Source organism: Crocodylus porosus, unplaced genomic scaffold (assembly GCF_001723895.1).
Source record: "Crocodylus porosus isolate Cpor-Errol unplaced genomic scaffold, CroPor_comp1, whole genome shotgun sequence".
Lineage (NCBI taxonomy): Eukaryota > Metazoa > Chordata > Crocodylia > Crocodylidae > Crocodylus > Crocodylus porosus.
Genome location: NW_017728886.1, coordinates 251,892,409 through 251,905,725, shown reverse-complemented (window position 1 = coordinate 251,905,725; position 13,317 = coordinate 251,892,409). Strand labels below are relative to the sequence as shown.

The 13,317-nt window shown below is 44.0% G+C and overlaps 1 protein-coding gene across 5 annotated transcripts in view; it reads left to right on the top strand.

Annotated features, from left to right (window-relative positions):
* ZHX1 (zinc fingers and homeoboxes 1) overlaps window positions 1-13,317 on the top strand; it is a 39,191-nt gene that overhangs the window by 20,072 nt on the left and 5,802 nt on the right. For 2 of the 5 annotated variants that reach the window (XR_002104156.1, XM_019552455.1), the window contains exon 3: window positions 8,350-11,191. Coding sequence is in view for 2 of the 5 variants with exons in the window: in XM_019552455.1 (XP_019408000.1) it covers window positions 8,567-11,188 (2,622 nt within the window). In the remaining 3 variants the exon portion in view is untranslated. Of the gene's footprint in view, window positions 1-6,486; window positions 6,545-8,349; window positions 11,702-13,317 lie in introns of all 5 variants that reach the window. The other 3 variants (XR_002104157.1, XR_002104151.1, XM_019552468.1) reach the window with 2 other exon arrangements.

Here is a 13,317-nt window from a genome sequence, read left to right as displayed (position 1 = left end):
CCTATGGAGCTCTTTGGGAAGTTCCCAGTCTTCTGGAAGCAGTTTTCAAAAGACCCCCAAATAATTTTGATATGCTGACTTTCTGCAGGACTGGTGTTCTTTCATCTCTTGCCGTTTTGGAAATTTCTCCCTCTTAACCTCTTTAGCGCCATTTCTATACAACCTTGCTAAATCTATATTGAATCCTTTTGTTGATGCTTTCCCATTGTTACATGATAGAAACTCAGAAAGAGCAGTTTTCTTTTACCCAAAATATTCCTTGGATTTCCCCTATTCAATTCCCAACAACAGCTTTAAATAGAACATGAGCCTTCATACCGTCTTCCTCTCAAATTCTCAAGGAAACTTCTTCATAAGGGACAGAATTGTTCCTCCCACTCTTTTTGTGCAGCCTCTCACTCCCTTACCAGTCCTCTGGGATTTACATATGCAATTCTAGTAGGGTTGGAGTGTTGTTGTAGCTGAGATTGTCCAGGAAGTGTCCAAGAGGCAAGGGTTTTTATGATGTCTTTCATGAGACAAACGGTATAGTTTGGAGAGCTGCTGGACAAGATTTTGGGCATCAAGTGCCCTTCTTCAGGTCTCAATATATAATTGTACATCATTTTATTTTGCTGCCCTCCAGAACATAAAAAGGAAGAGAGAGAAACAGATTTCGTTTTCCTGGCAGCTAGAAAATAGAAAGCAGAGGGACAAAAGGATCATAAGCTACAAAGCACTTATGTTCTTTGCTGTTGAGATCTTAGTGAATGTAATCAGCTGCTCACCACTCTGTGTCAAAATAAAGTTTTCTAACACTTCTAAGAATGTTATTAAAAAAAAAAAGTCTTATCTAATGCAGTCAACATTGTGCAAGTACAGCTTTCTTTTTTCAGACTTACTTAGACCAAAGCAGTGTATTGCTTGACTGGTAAATAGCCTAGAAGGGTGGCAAAAAAGTGTTTTCTGAGCACAACAACCAAATTTAATTACAAGGCAGGGCAGTCTGGCACCTCACAGACTAACTCATTCAGAGAAGCATGAGCTGAACTTCAGACTGACACAACTAACTACCTCTCTCTACTCAGATTAAACCAACTTTGAATTCAACAAGAGAGAGACCTGCAGCCAATTTTTTTCCCATTTACATTCTTTTTCATGTCAGAATTTGATTCTTAGAGCCTGAATGCATGACACATATCCAGTATAAACAAGGAGCAGATTCATGACATACAGTCCTTACACCAAGGTAACTCACTTGACTCCAATACAGAATTACCCCAGGAAAAATCAAGGGTAAATCTCCACTAGGTCTGAGTTCCATCAGTGGCATGTGATGGGGTGTCTGTTTGCTGAAGTCAAGCGCTTTCCTTTCATCTCATGCTTCCTACTGCAACCAGCTATTGCCGGTCATTTGTTCACTCTGGATTCTGGTGTAATTTACGTCAGCTTTGTACACTGGTGTAAATGACACCAGTATAAGTGCTTCAGGTGTCCAGTCCATTGTTTTGTAGTTGAGAATCTTGCACCACAATAGTAAGAACACTTGGGTTTTGTGGAATAGACAATAGTAATATTTTGGAAAGTGCCTAAGCTCAACTTTTAAAAGTGGCTTGAATGTTCAGAAACTTAAATCAAATTCATTTCAATTAAATGTAAGCTCACAAATCACTTAGGTGGTTTTGAAATTTTCCACATGATTACTAGGGGATTAAGAAGTACTGCCCAAACTTTCCTTTTGTAATCATGTTAGGTTCAGACATTTGATTTTGGCAGGCACCTTCCTTTTGTGGAGAACTCTCTAGCCCCATAGAGAATATGTTTGGTTAGTATGTTTGGTTTTTTCGTCCCTTAAAAGATTGAGCCAAATGTACCCATATAGATTTCCTTCATGCTGTTTTCACTGCAAAGATAAAAAGAATTAAAGCCTTCCAGAGGCACTTTTATATACTCTGAAATAAATACAGCCTTTACATTTCTGTTCAGGTTGCCAACATAACTGTATTCAGCACTCTTGTGAAAGAAGGGCATTTATCAACTGTAATGCTATGAGATAATTGCCATTCTAGGGATGATTATTAATTAGGATTTATTGAGTATCATCAATGTGCTCAATTCTGCATAACTATAAAGGAAGACAGAGTTCTCGGCCCAAAGAGCCTACAGCCCAAATCAGTCAAGCTACGCAATTCAGATGCAGGCACAAGACTAAAACAGATGTCTTTGGAAGGTCATAGGCAAAGACATTTGAGAAGGAATTTTATGAGGACGGCGTTCCAAGTTGATCCAACAGCATGAAATTAACTTTGTTTCTCCAATACTGTGTGACAGGGGGCCGTGTCTGGGCCTTTCAAAATGTCGGCCCACCCACCTGCCATGCCTTTGATGTAATTGATAAGTTGTTTCTAAGGCCCATTTAATGCCCAATGCCAAAGGCATAATACATGGCTCCATCCTTCCCCTTACGATGTCCCATGCCTCGCAGATAGCATCCAAAATTACTCCCAACTCCCCCAGCCCCATTGCTGGGCTGTACTTAGCCTTCAGCCCAAACCCGGCTTCAGGCATCTGGAGATTTACCTGGGCCACACGCCCCCTCCCTGGGACATCAACGCGTGCCCCCTCAATAGGGCCTCAACTCAATCAGTCAAACTACTGGGGCTGGCCTATGCACAGTCCTTCAGGTCCCTCTCACAGACCCTACTCTACGCCACAGTTTCTCAACCTGTGGTGCACATACCCCCAGGGTACACAAGACGCAGGCAGGGGGTACACGGGTACCCCAGCACTCACTCTCTCTTGCCCCTTCCGCGTCTCAAAACTATACCAAAAAATTTGGTGTGCCGCGCATTGTGCAGCACTTTAAATTCCCCAGTAATAATTTGGTGTGCCTCACTTTGCGTGGCACTGGGTTCAACCCTCCTAGCTTTGGCCAACATCACCTCTAGCCCAGGTACATACTTGAGTTCTGCACCCCTGGCCTAAAAGGTGGCAACCCTACCCACACCAGATCAGACATCTGTCATATCACAGCCTTATATACACAGCCCTTCTTCCAACGTATGACACACACTGGTCTGTAAATATAAAATCCCCTGGAAAATTGAGCGTTGGGGTACTTATTAAAATTTTCAGAACTTAGGGGGTACTTGTTACTTAAAAGTTTAAGAAACGCTGCTCTACACAGCCCCTGTGCAGTCCTTCAGGTCTACCTGTGCAGACCCTAATCTACGTGATCTATGCACAGCTTTTTAGGCCTCCATATGGGCCCTACTGTATGCAGTCTATTGCTCAGCTGTTTCCTCAGATGTCCCCCTACTGGGACCACCACATTGCCCCCTTACTTGGGCTACTATTATGCCCCCTTCCTGGGGCCACTACGCCCCCTCCCTGGGGCTTCTGGGCCTTACGCCCTTTGGGCTTCAGGACTCTTGTCGACCTACCTGGGCCCCCAACTCATCATACCGCCCACTCAGGTCTCAGATGTCTGTTGATGAGCCTGGACCCTGCCTGTCCCTGCTACAGGGTTACCCACAAGATTGTGGGGGCTGAGGCTTTAGGGCATCCCATACTCACCTTTCACTAGGGAGGCAACTGGTGTGGCATTTCCCAGAGACCATCCCACCATAGGCAGCCCCACCACACCATCCTCCCTAGCAGAGTGTAGTTTCAGGTCATGTCCCAGGGCCAGGAACCTCCTCCATCCCCATAGTTCCTACCCTTAACCTCCAGATGTTCTGGGGGCAGCAGCTGGCAATGTTTTGGCTCCCTCCAGCAGCTGCCAGCTCAGCTCTGAAGCCCTGGGTTTATATTGAGGCTGTTCAGCCCCATGCTCCAATCCAGGAGCCCTCCTGCAGTCATGTGACTGCCTCATTAGGCTATACTGCACCTGCTGGCTGCTCCACAGCCTGATCAAGCCTTTTAAAGTGGCAGGCACCAAAGGTGCCCAGCCACACACTGATAAGAACATGGGCCCATTGATGTTATGAAGTTCTGCTGGCAAAACATTAGGTGTATCCAGAGCCAAACCCATCTGCAGCAGAGTCCCACCAGGTCTGCTGAGCAAAGTGAGACTTCTACTGCCGTCTGGCAGCTGGTAGAACGTGCATGTAGACACTCTTGCACTATCTGCCTACTGTTGCACTCCTAACAGCTGGTGCCTTCCCAAGGTCCACTTCCCATTTTGGGGGTACAGCTCCTGCCATGCTGCTAGCTGGAGCTGCCAGAGGCATGTGGATATGCAAGCACTCTGCTGACTGGCTGGGGGCAGCGGCTGCCAGAGTTTCTACTGGCTGCCCAAGGTATGTGTAGACAAAGTCTTGGCATTTGACTTATCTTCTCTGTTTGAGCTGCTCCGAAATATGCAGGTGAGGGCAGACTAGATCAGAGAAGACTCGCAGACTTTTAAATGGTGAACCTAGATTTTGCTTGTTTTCATCTGATGTTAATTATTGGTCTGTATGGCAGGATAAAAACTCTTTAAGTTCACGGCCCCTCCTCTAGACACCAACAAAATATACTACCAATGCATTTCAGCCCTATGGATTCATGAATAAAAAATACTGGAGAAAATGGGGGAATTCTTTCCTATGTTCCTGTATCAGTGGAGTTACACTATGTTTCCATCTGACCCATACTAACAACATGCTGCAGAGAATCAGGTGCTTCAGGAAGGACTATTTGTAGCATGGGCCTTTCGGTGTGATGTGCTCTAAAATGGAGGAGAAAAGATACACACAGGTAAAAGGGGTATAGAAACTGGGAATCAAAATTTAAAAACTAACACTAAGCACACTAGTGTGAAGATAATGTTGCATGCACTTTAACCAAAAGAACATTAATGTCTGACAATTAAAAATTAAAAATAATAAAAAATTTTTTAGAGATCCTGGAAAAGATGGTGACAGATTGCCTTTAAGAAAAGAAAGTTATTACCCCAGAAACTTTGGTGCCCAACCATAATCAGGTTGACCAGCTATGTTCAGTTCATATTCCTTTGTACTGAGTACTCCAGCAGCAGGTCCAATAACTAGCTACATTTTCTGCAAACATTTAGGGTTGTTGGTAATAGCTGTGTTGGTCTAAGGACATAGGCGGACAAGGTTCTTTGGATAGCTTTTATTAGACCAACTAAATAGTTGGGAAAATTGTTCTTTGCAAGCTGTTGGATGTTTCCAACTATTTAGTTGGTCTAATAAAAGATATCACATTTACCCAAAGAACATTCATGCATGTGATCAGTCTGACTGAGTTTATATGGGATAGTTCACTGCAAAAGTTACTCACATGCCTAAGTGTTAGGATTGGAGGAATAAATATTTCTAGGCCATATAAACTACTCCCATGTATATCAGCCTAATGCTCTGCATTGACAGTTTGACCATCCTAAAATTCAAATTAAGCTGCTAAAGTGGGATTTTCAAAATTGTGTAGCACTGACCTAATTTGAGCCTACTATAGTAAGTAGGATTTTTTTTTTTCTAACAACTTCAGAAGGAACAGTTGGACAAAGTGCTGAGGGCTTCTAAAACTCTTATCTGTCAGCTCTTACGTGCATAGCTAGATCCAGGATTGCAGCAAGGGGGGGGTGGGCACACCTCCCTTTGGCTGTGTGCTGCTTGCTTCATGGTGTGTGCCTGTACATACCACCCAACTGAAGCAGGTGCAACTGCCCTGCCGCACTCCCCTGGAGCTGTCCTGCTTACATGCACATAGCAATACTTAAATTCATTTTATCTGCATGTAAGAGTTGATGGGTAAAATCTAGTGCCATCTTTTTTCCCCTTCTCTGTGTAGACTATATCTTTAAAAAACCCCAAACCATTTCTTACATTTCAAATCTTGCTTCTAAATTTAGGGAAAATATTTTGGAATACGATGCTGTAGTGCTTACTTGGTAACAGCAGTATCTTTCATACATATTTGCTTGTCTGTTTCTCCTTCCTTTTCCCTACCCCAGTAAATAGACTAACGTTTGATATATCTAAGATACATATTAAAAATATTAACATGAAAGGAACTATGTGAATATATACTAAAGTAAAATAACATCAACTCCTTTTTGTATTGTTGAGGTAGGGAATTATGTAAAGATTACATTACTGAAAATGTAGCTGTCCTTCTAAGTGAAGCTGCAAAAAAGCTATTCTCTTTATAACCCATCTCGCAGCCTAGAGGGACTGCTGCTAAGTAAGCATTGTCCAGTTGAACACACAGCTAACGACCATGTTCCAGGGTCAAACCCAAGTTCCTTAGCTATAAATTGATGTATTGCAGGAATTTCTTGTGCAGAAACTAACATTTGACTATATTTCAACAGAGAAAACAATTACAGAGCCTGTAACTCTCCACAGAGGTTCTTCCTATACCCTGAGCATGGTCTCTACAGGATGAAACTCATTCCACTTCAGATCCGTTTAGGAATATATTAAATTAGTTTCTGAATTGATGTGAACCTGTGTAATTTGGTATCTCTAATTACTGATATCTTTCGTCTCTTTCTATTAGTTCATTCTTCCTCTTCTGAGCAGTCGACAAGGATCTCTGCCTGAAGCACCTTATTTTGGTTAGCATTCCTTTGCTTTTTCAGCTTCTTCGGCTGAACTGTGTTCCCAGCAGTGGCTGCAATAGTGCACACAGATGTAATTTAATCAGCATGTGCCAGTCGTTCACTGACACTGTTCTGAAACAGGGTTTCCCAATCCCAGATCGGAGCATGTGATACATGGAAAACTGGGACGGAGGGCAAGATCCACGCCCCCTCACTGCCAAAGAATCATGGAAAAAACGCTGTTAGGGCATGCATGCCCAGTTGCTCTCAAGACCTCTGTTTTTAGCAAGCTTGTGAGCAGCTTCAAGACATGCCCCAGAGCAATTTCATGCCTGTATTTTTGAGCTTGGTGCATGTGAGTGGGGACAGGCAGTCTTGACAGAAGTTAAACATGGTATAGATATACATTAAAAGTCCCATTTTCAGGGTCATCCATAACTTAGGCAGTAGAAAACCACCATAATAAGACTGGCTTCTAAAGACTCCCAGTAATCTGCCATAAGAATATGTTGAGGGCAAGAAGGTAGTGTTAGAAGTGGAAACATAGTAAGGCAAGCAGCACTATGGCCACAAGAGCATCTCAAGGAAGCTACTATGATTAGGGCTGGGTTTATATTGAGATTTTGCATTTTCATGAAAATCACAAAATTGAGTGATTTTTCACGCGAAATGTGACTTGCAAGGAAATACCATGATATGGCCGCTCGCTGAGGCCATATTATGCGGCATTTCCTTGCAAAAAGATGGAGCTGTGGGGGCCCATGCTGCTTTGCAGCACCCAGCCCCTGTCCCCACCCACCCCAACCAGTGGCAGCAGTGGCCGTGCATCACCAGGTGGGCAGTGGGAGGGAAGTGCTCTGCGCTGCTCCAGTGGGGCTCCTGCATGTTGAGTGGAGCTGGGGGTAGGGATGGGGGCAGTAGTGAGCAAGGCTGGGGGGCAGCAGCCCCCTGCATAAGAGCGATGCCGTCCATGTTCCAGCCCCCCTCCACACCTGCCTTACAAGCCTTTTCTGGCTGTGGGCACTGCCAGGCCACCACCACTGCGATGCCGGGCAGGGGGCCCCTGCATGCACCCACCTTCCATGCCCCAACCCCACCTTGCTTGCATGCAGGGGCCCCAGCCCAGCCAGCGTTTTGAGTTTGTTGGCTGTGCACTGCAGTTGCCAAGCCGCTGCAATGCCGGGCAAGTTCAGCCAGGCTGGGGTCTGCCAGGTACCAGCCATACTGCCAAGTGAGTCTGCCTTCTCCCCCCGCACCAGCCCAATAACTAGTATCATGGCATAAGAATATGGTGAGAGCAAGAAGGTAGTGGGGGGGGAGGGTGCACCGCAATCTAGGGGCAAAAATGGCAGCCCCTGCCGTGATCGAGCCATGATACTAGTGAGCCGGGCCCATAATTTAAACCAGGCCCTAACTGTGATTTAGACAGAACAGCCTATAACAGAGCGGGTCTAAGAGTATCTTAGGGCAACTGATGTTAGCCTTGTACTCAGAAACATTTGAAGAAAGAAGGTAGTTGGGAAGTTTCCATCTGGACACCATCTCATGTTTTATATCCTTCAGCTACCCTGATGCACAGTAAAAAAACTTCAAGATCGTAGATACAAGGTGTCCTAATTTTGCCTGTCTTCTGCTGACTAGAACCTTACCCAGATAGGTGTATGGACTTCAGTGGGGGGTGCAAAAGTGGTAGGATCAAGACTACGGTGTTAAATTACTGTTAGTCAGAGCTGGTTTTTTCTATTGGTGACTGTCTGCCAATACATTAAAAATTACTCACTTTATGATATAATAAAGATGTTATTTCTTCTTTACTCTAGGTGGTGGATGTGGACTTTAAGGTGTGACTCAACGTTTCATCCTTTGACTATAAGTTTTTTTATCTGATTGCACTAAAAAAAAAGCTGCTAATGGGATAAATGTTGAGACATTTAAGGAACTGACTTGAAGTACCAAAAGCCATTATTATAAAACAAGAAAAGCTTGAAGCTAAGGCTTGCATCCAGCCAGTCAGTATCATTTCCTCACCGTGACAGAATGGCAAGTAAAAGAAAATCAACTACACCTTGCATGGTCCTGGCAAGCGAGCAGGATCCAGACCTAGAAATGATATCAGACTTGGATGAAGGACTTACTCTGCTTACGCCAGCAGAGAACCCCACAGCAGAGAGTATATCAAGTGATGAAGATGTTCATGAACACACGGATTCAGACAATCAGCAAAATAAAAAAGTTGAAGGTGGCTATGAATGTAAATACTGTACATTTCAGACACCAGATCTAAATATGTTTACTTTTCATGTGGATTCAGAACATCCCAATGTAGTTTTAAATTCTTCCTATGTTTGTGTGGAATGCAATTTTCTTACCAAAAGGTATGATGCTCTTTCAGAGCATAACTTGAAATACCACCCTGGAGAAGAGAATTTTAAATTGACCATGGTGAAACGTAACAACCAGACAATCTTTGAGCAAACAGTGAACGATCTCACTTTTGACGGGAGTTTTGTGAAAGAGGAGAATACGGAGCAACCCAGTGCCTCGGAGGTCTCCTCATCAGGAATCTCCATTAGCAAAACTCCAATTATGAAAATGATGAAAAATAAAGCAGAGTCTAAACGAATTGCAGTTTTTCACAATGTAGTTGAAGACATTCCTGGTGAAGAAAAGGAAACGGAAAATGAGCCGGACTGCGAGGAAGTAGTAGAAAACCCACCATCCGCAGCTCCCGAGTCTAAAACAAGCAACCCAGCTGCTTGCAATACAGCAGATACAACTAGCACAATAGTTACCCCAGCCCCAGTAATTCCTCCGGGGGTGGCACAGGTAATAACGGCTGTCACAGCTCAGCAGAACTCCAACTTGATTCCAAAAGTCTTAATCCCCGTCAATAGCATTCCAACGTACAACACTGCTTTGGATAACAATCCGCTCTTGCTCAACACCTACAACAAATTTCCCTACCCCACCATGTCAGAAATCACTGTTCTTTCTGCTCAAGCTAAATATACTGAGGAACAGATTAAAATATGGTTTTCTGCCCAACGTCTGAAGCATGGTGTGAGTTGGACGCCAGAGGAAGTGGAGGAAGCAAGAAGGAAGCAATTCAATGGCACTGTGCATACTGTACCACAGACAATTACAGTCATCCCAGCACACATTTCAGCAGCTAGCAATGGTTTGCCATCCATCTTGCAGACATGCCAAATTGTCGGTCAGCCAGGTCTGGTCCTCACTCAAGTTGCAGGTGCAAATACATTACCAGTAACGGCCCCTATAGCTTTGACAGTAGCAGGAGTCCCAAATCAAACACAGCTACAGAAGAGCCAAATCCATACTGCCCAGCCTATGGCAGAAACCAAGCAAATAGCTGCCATTCCAGCCCCTCAGCCCATCAAAAATGAAAACACATTAGTTAATCCTGATTCATTTGGCATCCGTGCAAAAAAAACAAAAGAACAGCTGGCAGAATTGAAAGTCAGCTACCTTAAAAATCAGTTTCCTCATGATTCGGAGATTATCAGGCTCATGAAAATAACAGGCTTGACTAAAGGAGAGATCAAGAAGTGGTTCAGTGACACACGTTACAACCAGAGAAACTCAAAGAATAATCATGGCATTCATCTCAACAGCGATTCCTGTGCCACCATCGTTATTGACTCAAGTGATGAAACAAATGAGTCGCCCACGGCAGTCGCTCCACAGAGCAAGCAGTCGTGGAACGCCTTCCCAGATTTCACCCCCCAGAAGTTCAAAGAAAAGACCGATGAGCAGTTACAAGTCCTCCAAGCCAGTTTTCTCAACAGCCCTGTCCTCACAGATGAAGAGATGAATCGGTTAAGAGCACAAACCAAACTGACCAGGAGGGAGATTGATTCCTGGTTTACAGAGAGAAGGAAATCAGACTCCTTAAAGGAAGAGGTAGGTGATTTGAATGAGAGCACAGCAAGCAGCTCAAAAGAGGAGGCTGGAGAAACCTCTCTGGGAGATGGATCTGCAGGGTCAAAATCAGGGGCTGCTGCTTTAAGCAAGATAGGTAAAAAATCACCGGAGCAGTTACACGTACTGAAAAGCTCGTTTGTCCGTACTCAGTGGCCATCCCCACAAGAATATGACAAGCTGGCAGAAGAAACTGGACTTCCTAGATCAGAAATTGTTAGCTGGTTTGGAGACACTCGCTACGCCTGGAAAAACGGTGGTTTGAAGTGGTACTATTACTACCAGAGTGCCAATGCGAATAGCCTGAATGGGCAAAGCTTTGTCAGAAAGAGGGGGAGAGGAAGACCAAAAGGAAGGGGAAGGGGGAGGCCCCGCGGACGGCCTCGAGGAAGCAAAAGGCTGAACAGCTGGGACCGAGGATTGTCCATCATAAAATTTAAAACTGGAACAGCAATCCTTAAGGATTATTACATGAAGCACAAATTCCTTAATGAGCAAGATCTGGATGAACTGGTAGCCAAATCACACATGGGGTATGAGCAGGTCAGAGAATGGTTTGCGGAAAGACAAAGACGATCAGAGCTAGGCATAGAGCTCTTTGAGGAGAATGAGGAGGAAGATGAAATGCTGGAGGATCAGGAAGACGAGGAAGAAACAGATGATAGTGACACTTGGGAACCCCCCCGACATGTTAAGCGTAAACTCTCAAAATCAGATTGACATGTAAGTTTGGGGCTTGGGGCCAAAAAACCATGAATTTGACATTATTGTGAAGAGCCAAATAATTGTAATGGCCTTTGGTTTTAGTGAACACCTGCTTAGCATTTTTCCTCCGCCTCAGAGAGCAGACAAGATGCTACCTGTGCAGCCACCAAATGTTTCCTTCCTGGCTAGCAGAGATGGACATGCTCGATGCTGCCCAGGATTTGGGGTTCTAAAATCAACCCAAATTCAGCTCCTCTTCCTCCGCGTCACTACCATGGGTCCATCCTTTACGTGACTCCTTAGAAATATTTAGCTGCCTTACATTTAAGTCCAAAAACGCAGATGCAGTTCCCATTGTTGTAGAACATTACCCACCCTTGGAGGAGGAAAATACAAAAACCTAAGATGTCTTTTTGCAAACCTCGCTTCACCTGCAAGGCTTCAGGGCTTGGGGTTTTATTTTTAAAGGAAAGAATTCAGAAGCAAAAGAAGGGGAAAAGTGGCACAAAGGAACCAATAAAGCCAGGGGTGAGATTTCCTTGGTTTTAGGAAACTAGGAAAAATGGATATCTCTGTCATGTCCTCAGAGTGTTTGGGGTTTACAGAACTCTTACTGAAAATGTCCTGTTGGTTATCCTGAGCTGAGCACGTTTAAATATAGAGCTATTTAATGCTTTCCATTAAACTTAATCAGTACATTTAGAAATCCATCCATTTAATCTGAATACCTTGCAGACTTGATACAATCCATTGCATCCTTGTTTTCCCTTTTGGCTTATCTATTTATTCCTGTCAGAAAATGGTAAGAAAAATGTATTTATTTCAAGCCAAAACACCCTTGAAATCAAATGCTGCTTTTAAAAAACAAAAATATAGGAAGCTAGTTAGAAAAGTTCCCTAAAAAGCTGTTCAGAATCAGTTTACAGAGAGTAAACTGCTCAGAGTCATAACAGATACAGAGATTAAAAGCATCTCCATAGTTGACTGGTAGGAAGAACAACTTGCATTTTAAAGGAGGTGTGGCAGTGCTGTAATAATTTAATTACTATAGAAAATTAAAATATAGCTGCTACTGCCTCTTTAGCCTTTGGGTGTTGGGAATGATATGCACCATTTTTCTTCTTCAGTTGTAGCCGAGTCAAATGATTTGTGAGCAAATTTAACTTAATGTCATCCTAATGGATTCAGCCCATCAATTTACTAATTACTTTTATGACTATGTAGGGCAGTAAAACTACACTGTCAAATACTCTCATTTTAAAACTCTCAAGTTTGACCTACCTGGACTAAACTCTAGAAATGACTTTATCTGGTAGGGAACACTTGCTGAACATTAAGTATCTGTGGGTGCATCTATTCCTGCACTTTATTACGGAGTTGATTAATTAGCTCTGCAGTAAAGCATCACTGTCTACACATGCACTGATATTAGGGCACAGTATGTTAACTGATGTCATTTACGGCACTGCAGGGCACATGTAGACAGAGACTTGGACAGCAGCACTTTGAACTAGGGGGGCACCCTGGGCTGGCAGCAGGCTCGAGGAGTCAGCCGCACGACTCCACAGTTTTGACACTCTCGTGTCCCAGCCAGCCTCTCTGCCACCCACTGCCACCACCCAAAGCCTGGGGTTGAACTCCCAAGCCTCCTGCCAGCCCAGAGCTGCTCCACCCTGGCTCAAAGTGCTACTGTCCTGGGCACGTGTAGCTGCTGCACCCTGGAGCAGTGTACTTCAGTGCAAACTGCTTTGGAGTTAATCACATTGTATTAATTGCACATGTAGAGGCACCCAGTTTCTCAGAAAATGTGCCCTTTGAGCCCAAGAAAATGAAGTATTGCCAGTGTCTGATGAACCAGCTCAAGAACTGGGTCACTAAAGCCAGCTCAGGAAGGTACCTTTCATTCAAGGAATATTTACTCTGAAGACCAGCAGCCGTGTTTCTACCATCACCTTCCTGTGATTCTGCAGGGAGAAGAAGAGTCATTCAGTTTTACTGTCAAGGGAAGAAGCTGAATCATTTCATTTCTGTGCAGCTTGGCCAATGCAGTCTGCATTTTGGCTGGGTGGCATTAGCATCTTAGAGAAACTGCCCCTATGACAACGTATATCTTCTCTTCATACGTCCACTAGACTTCTCCCAGT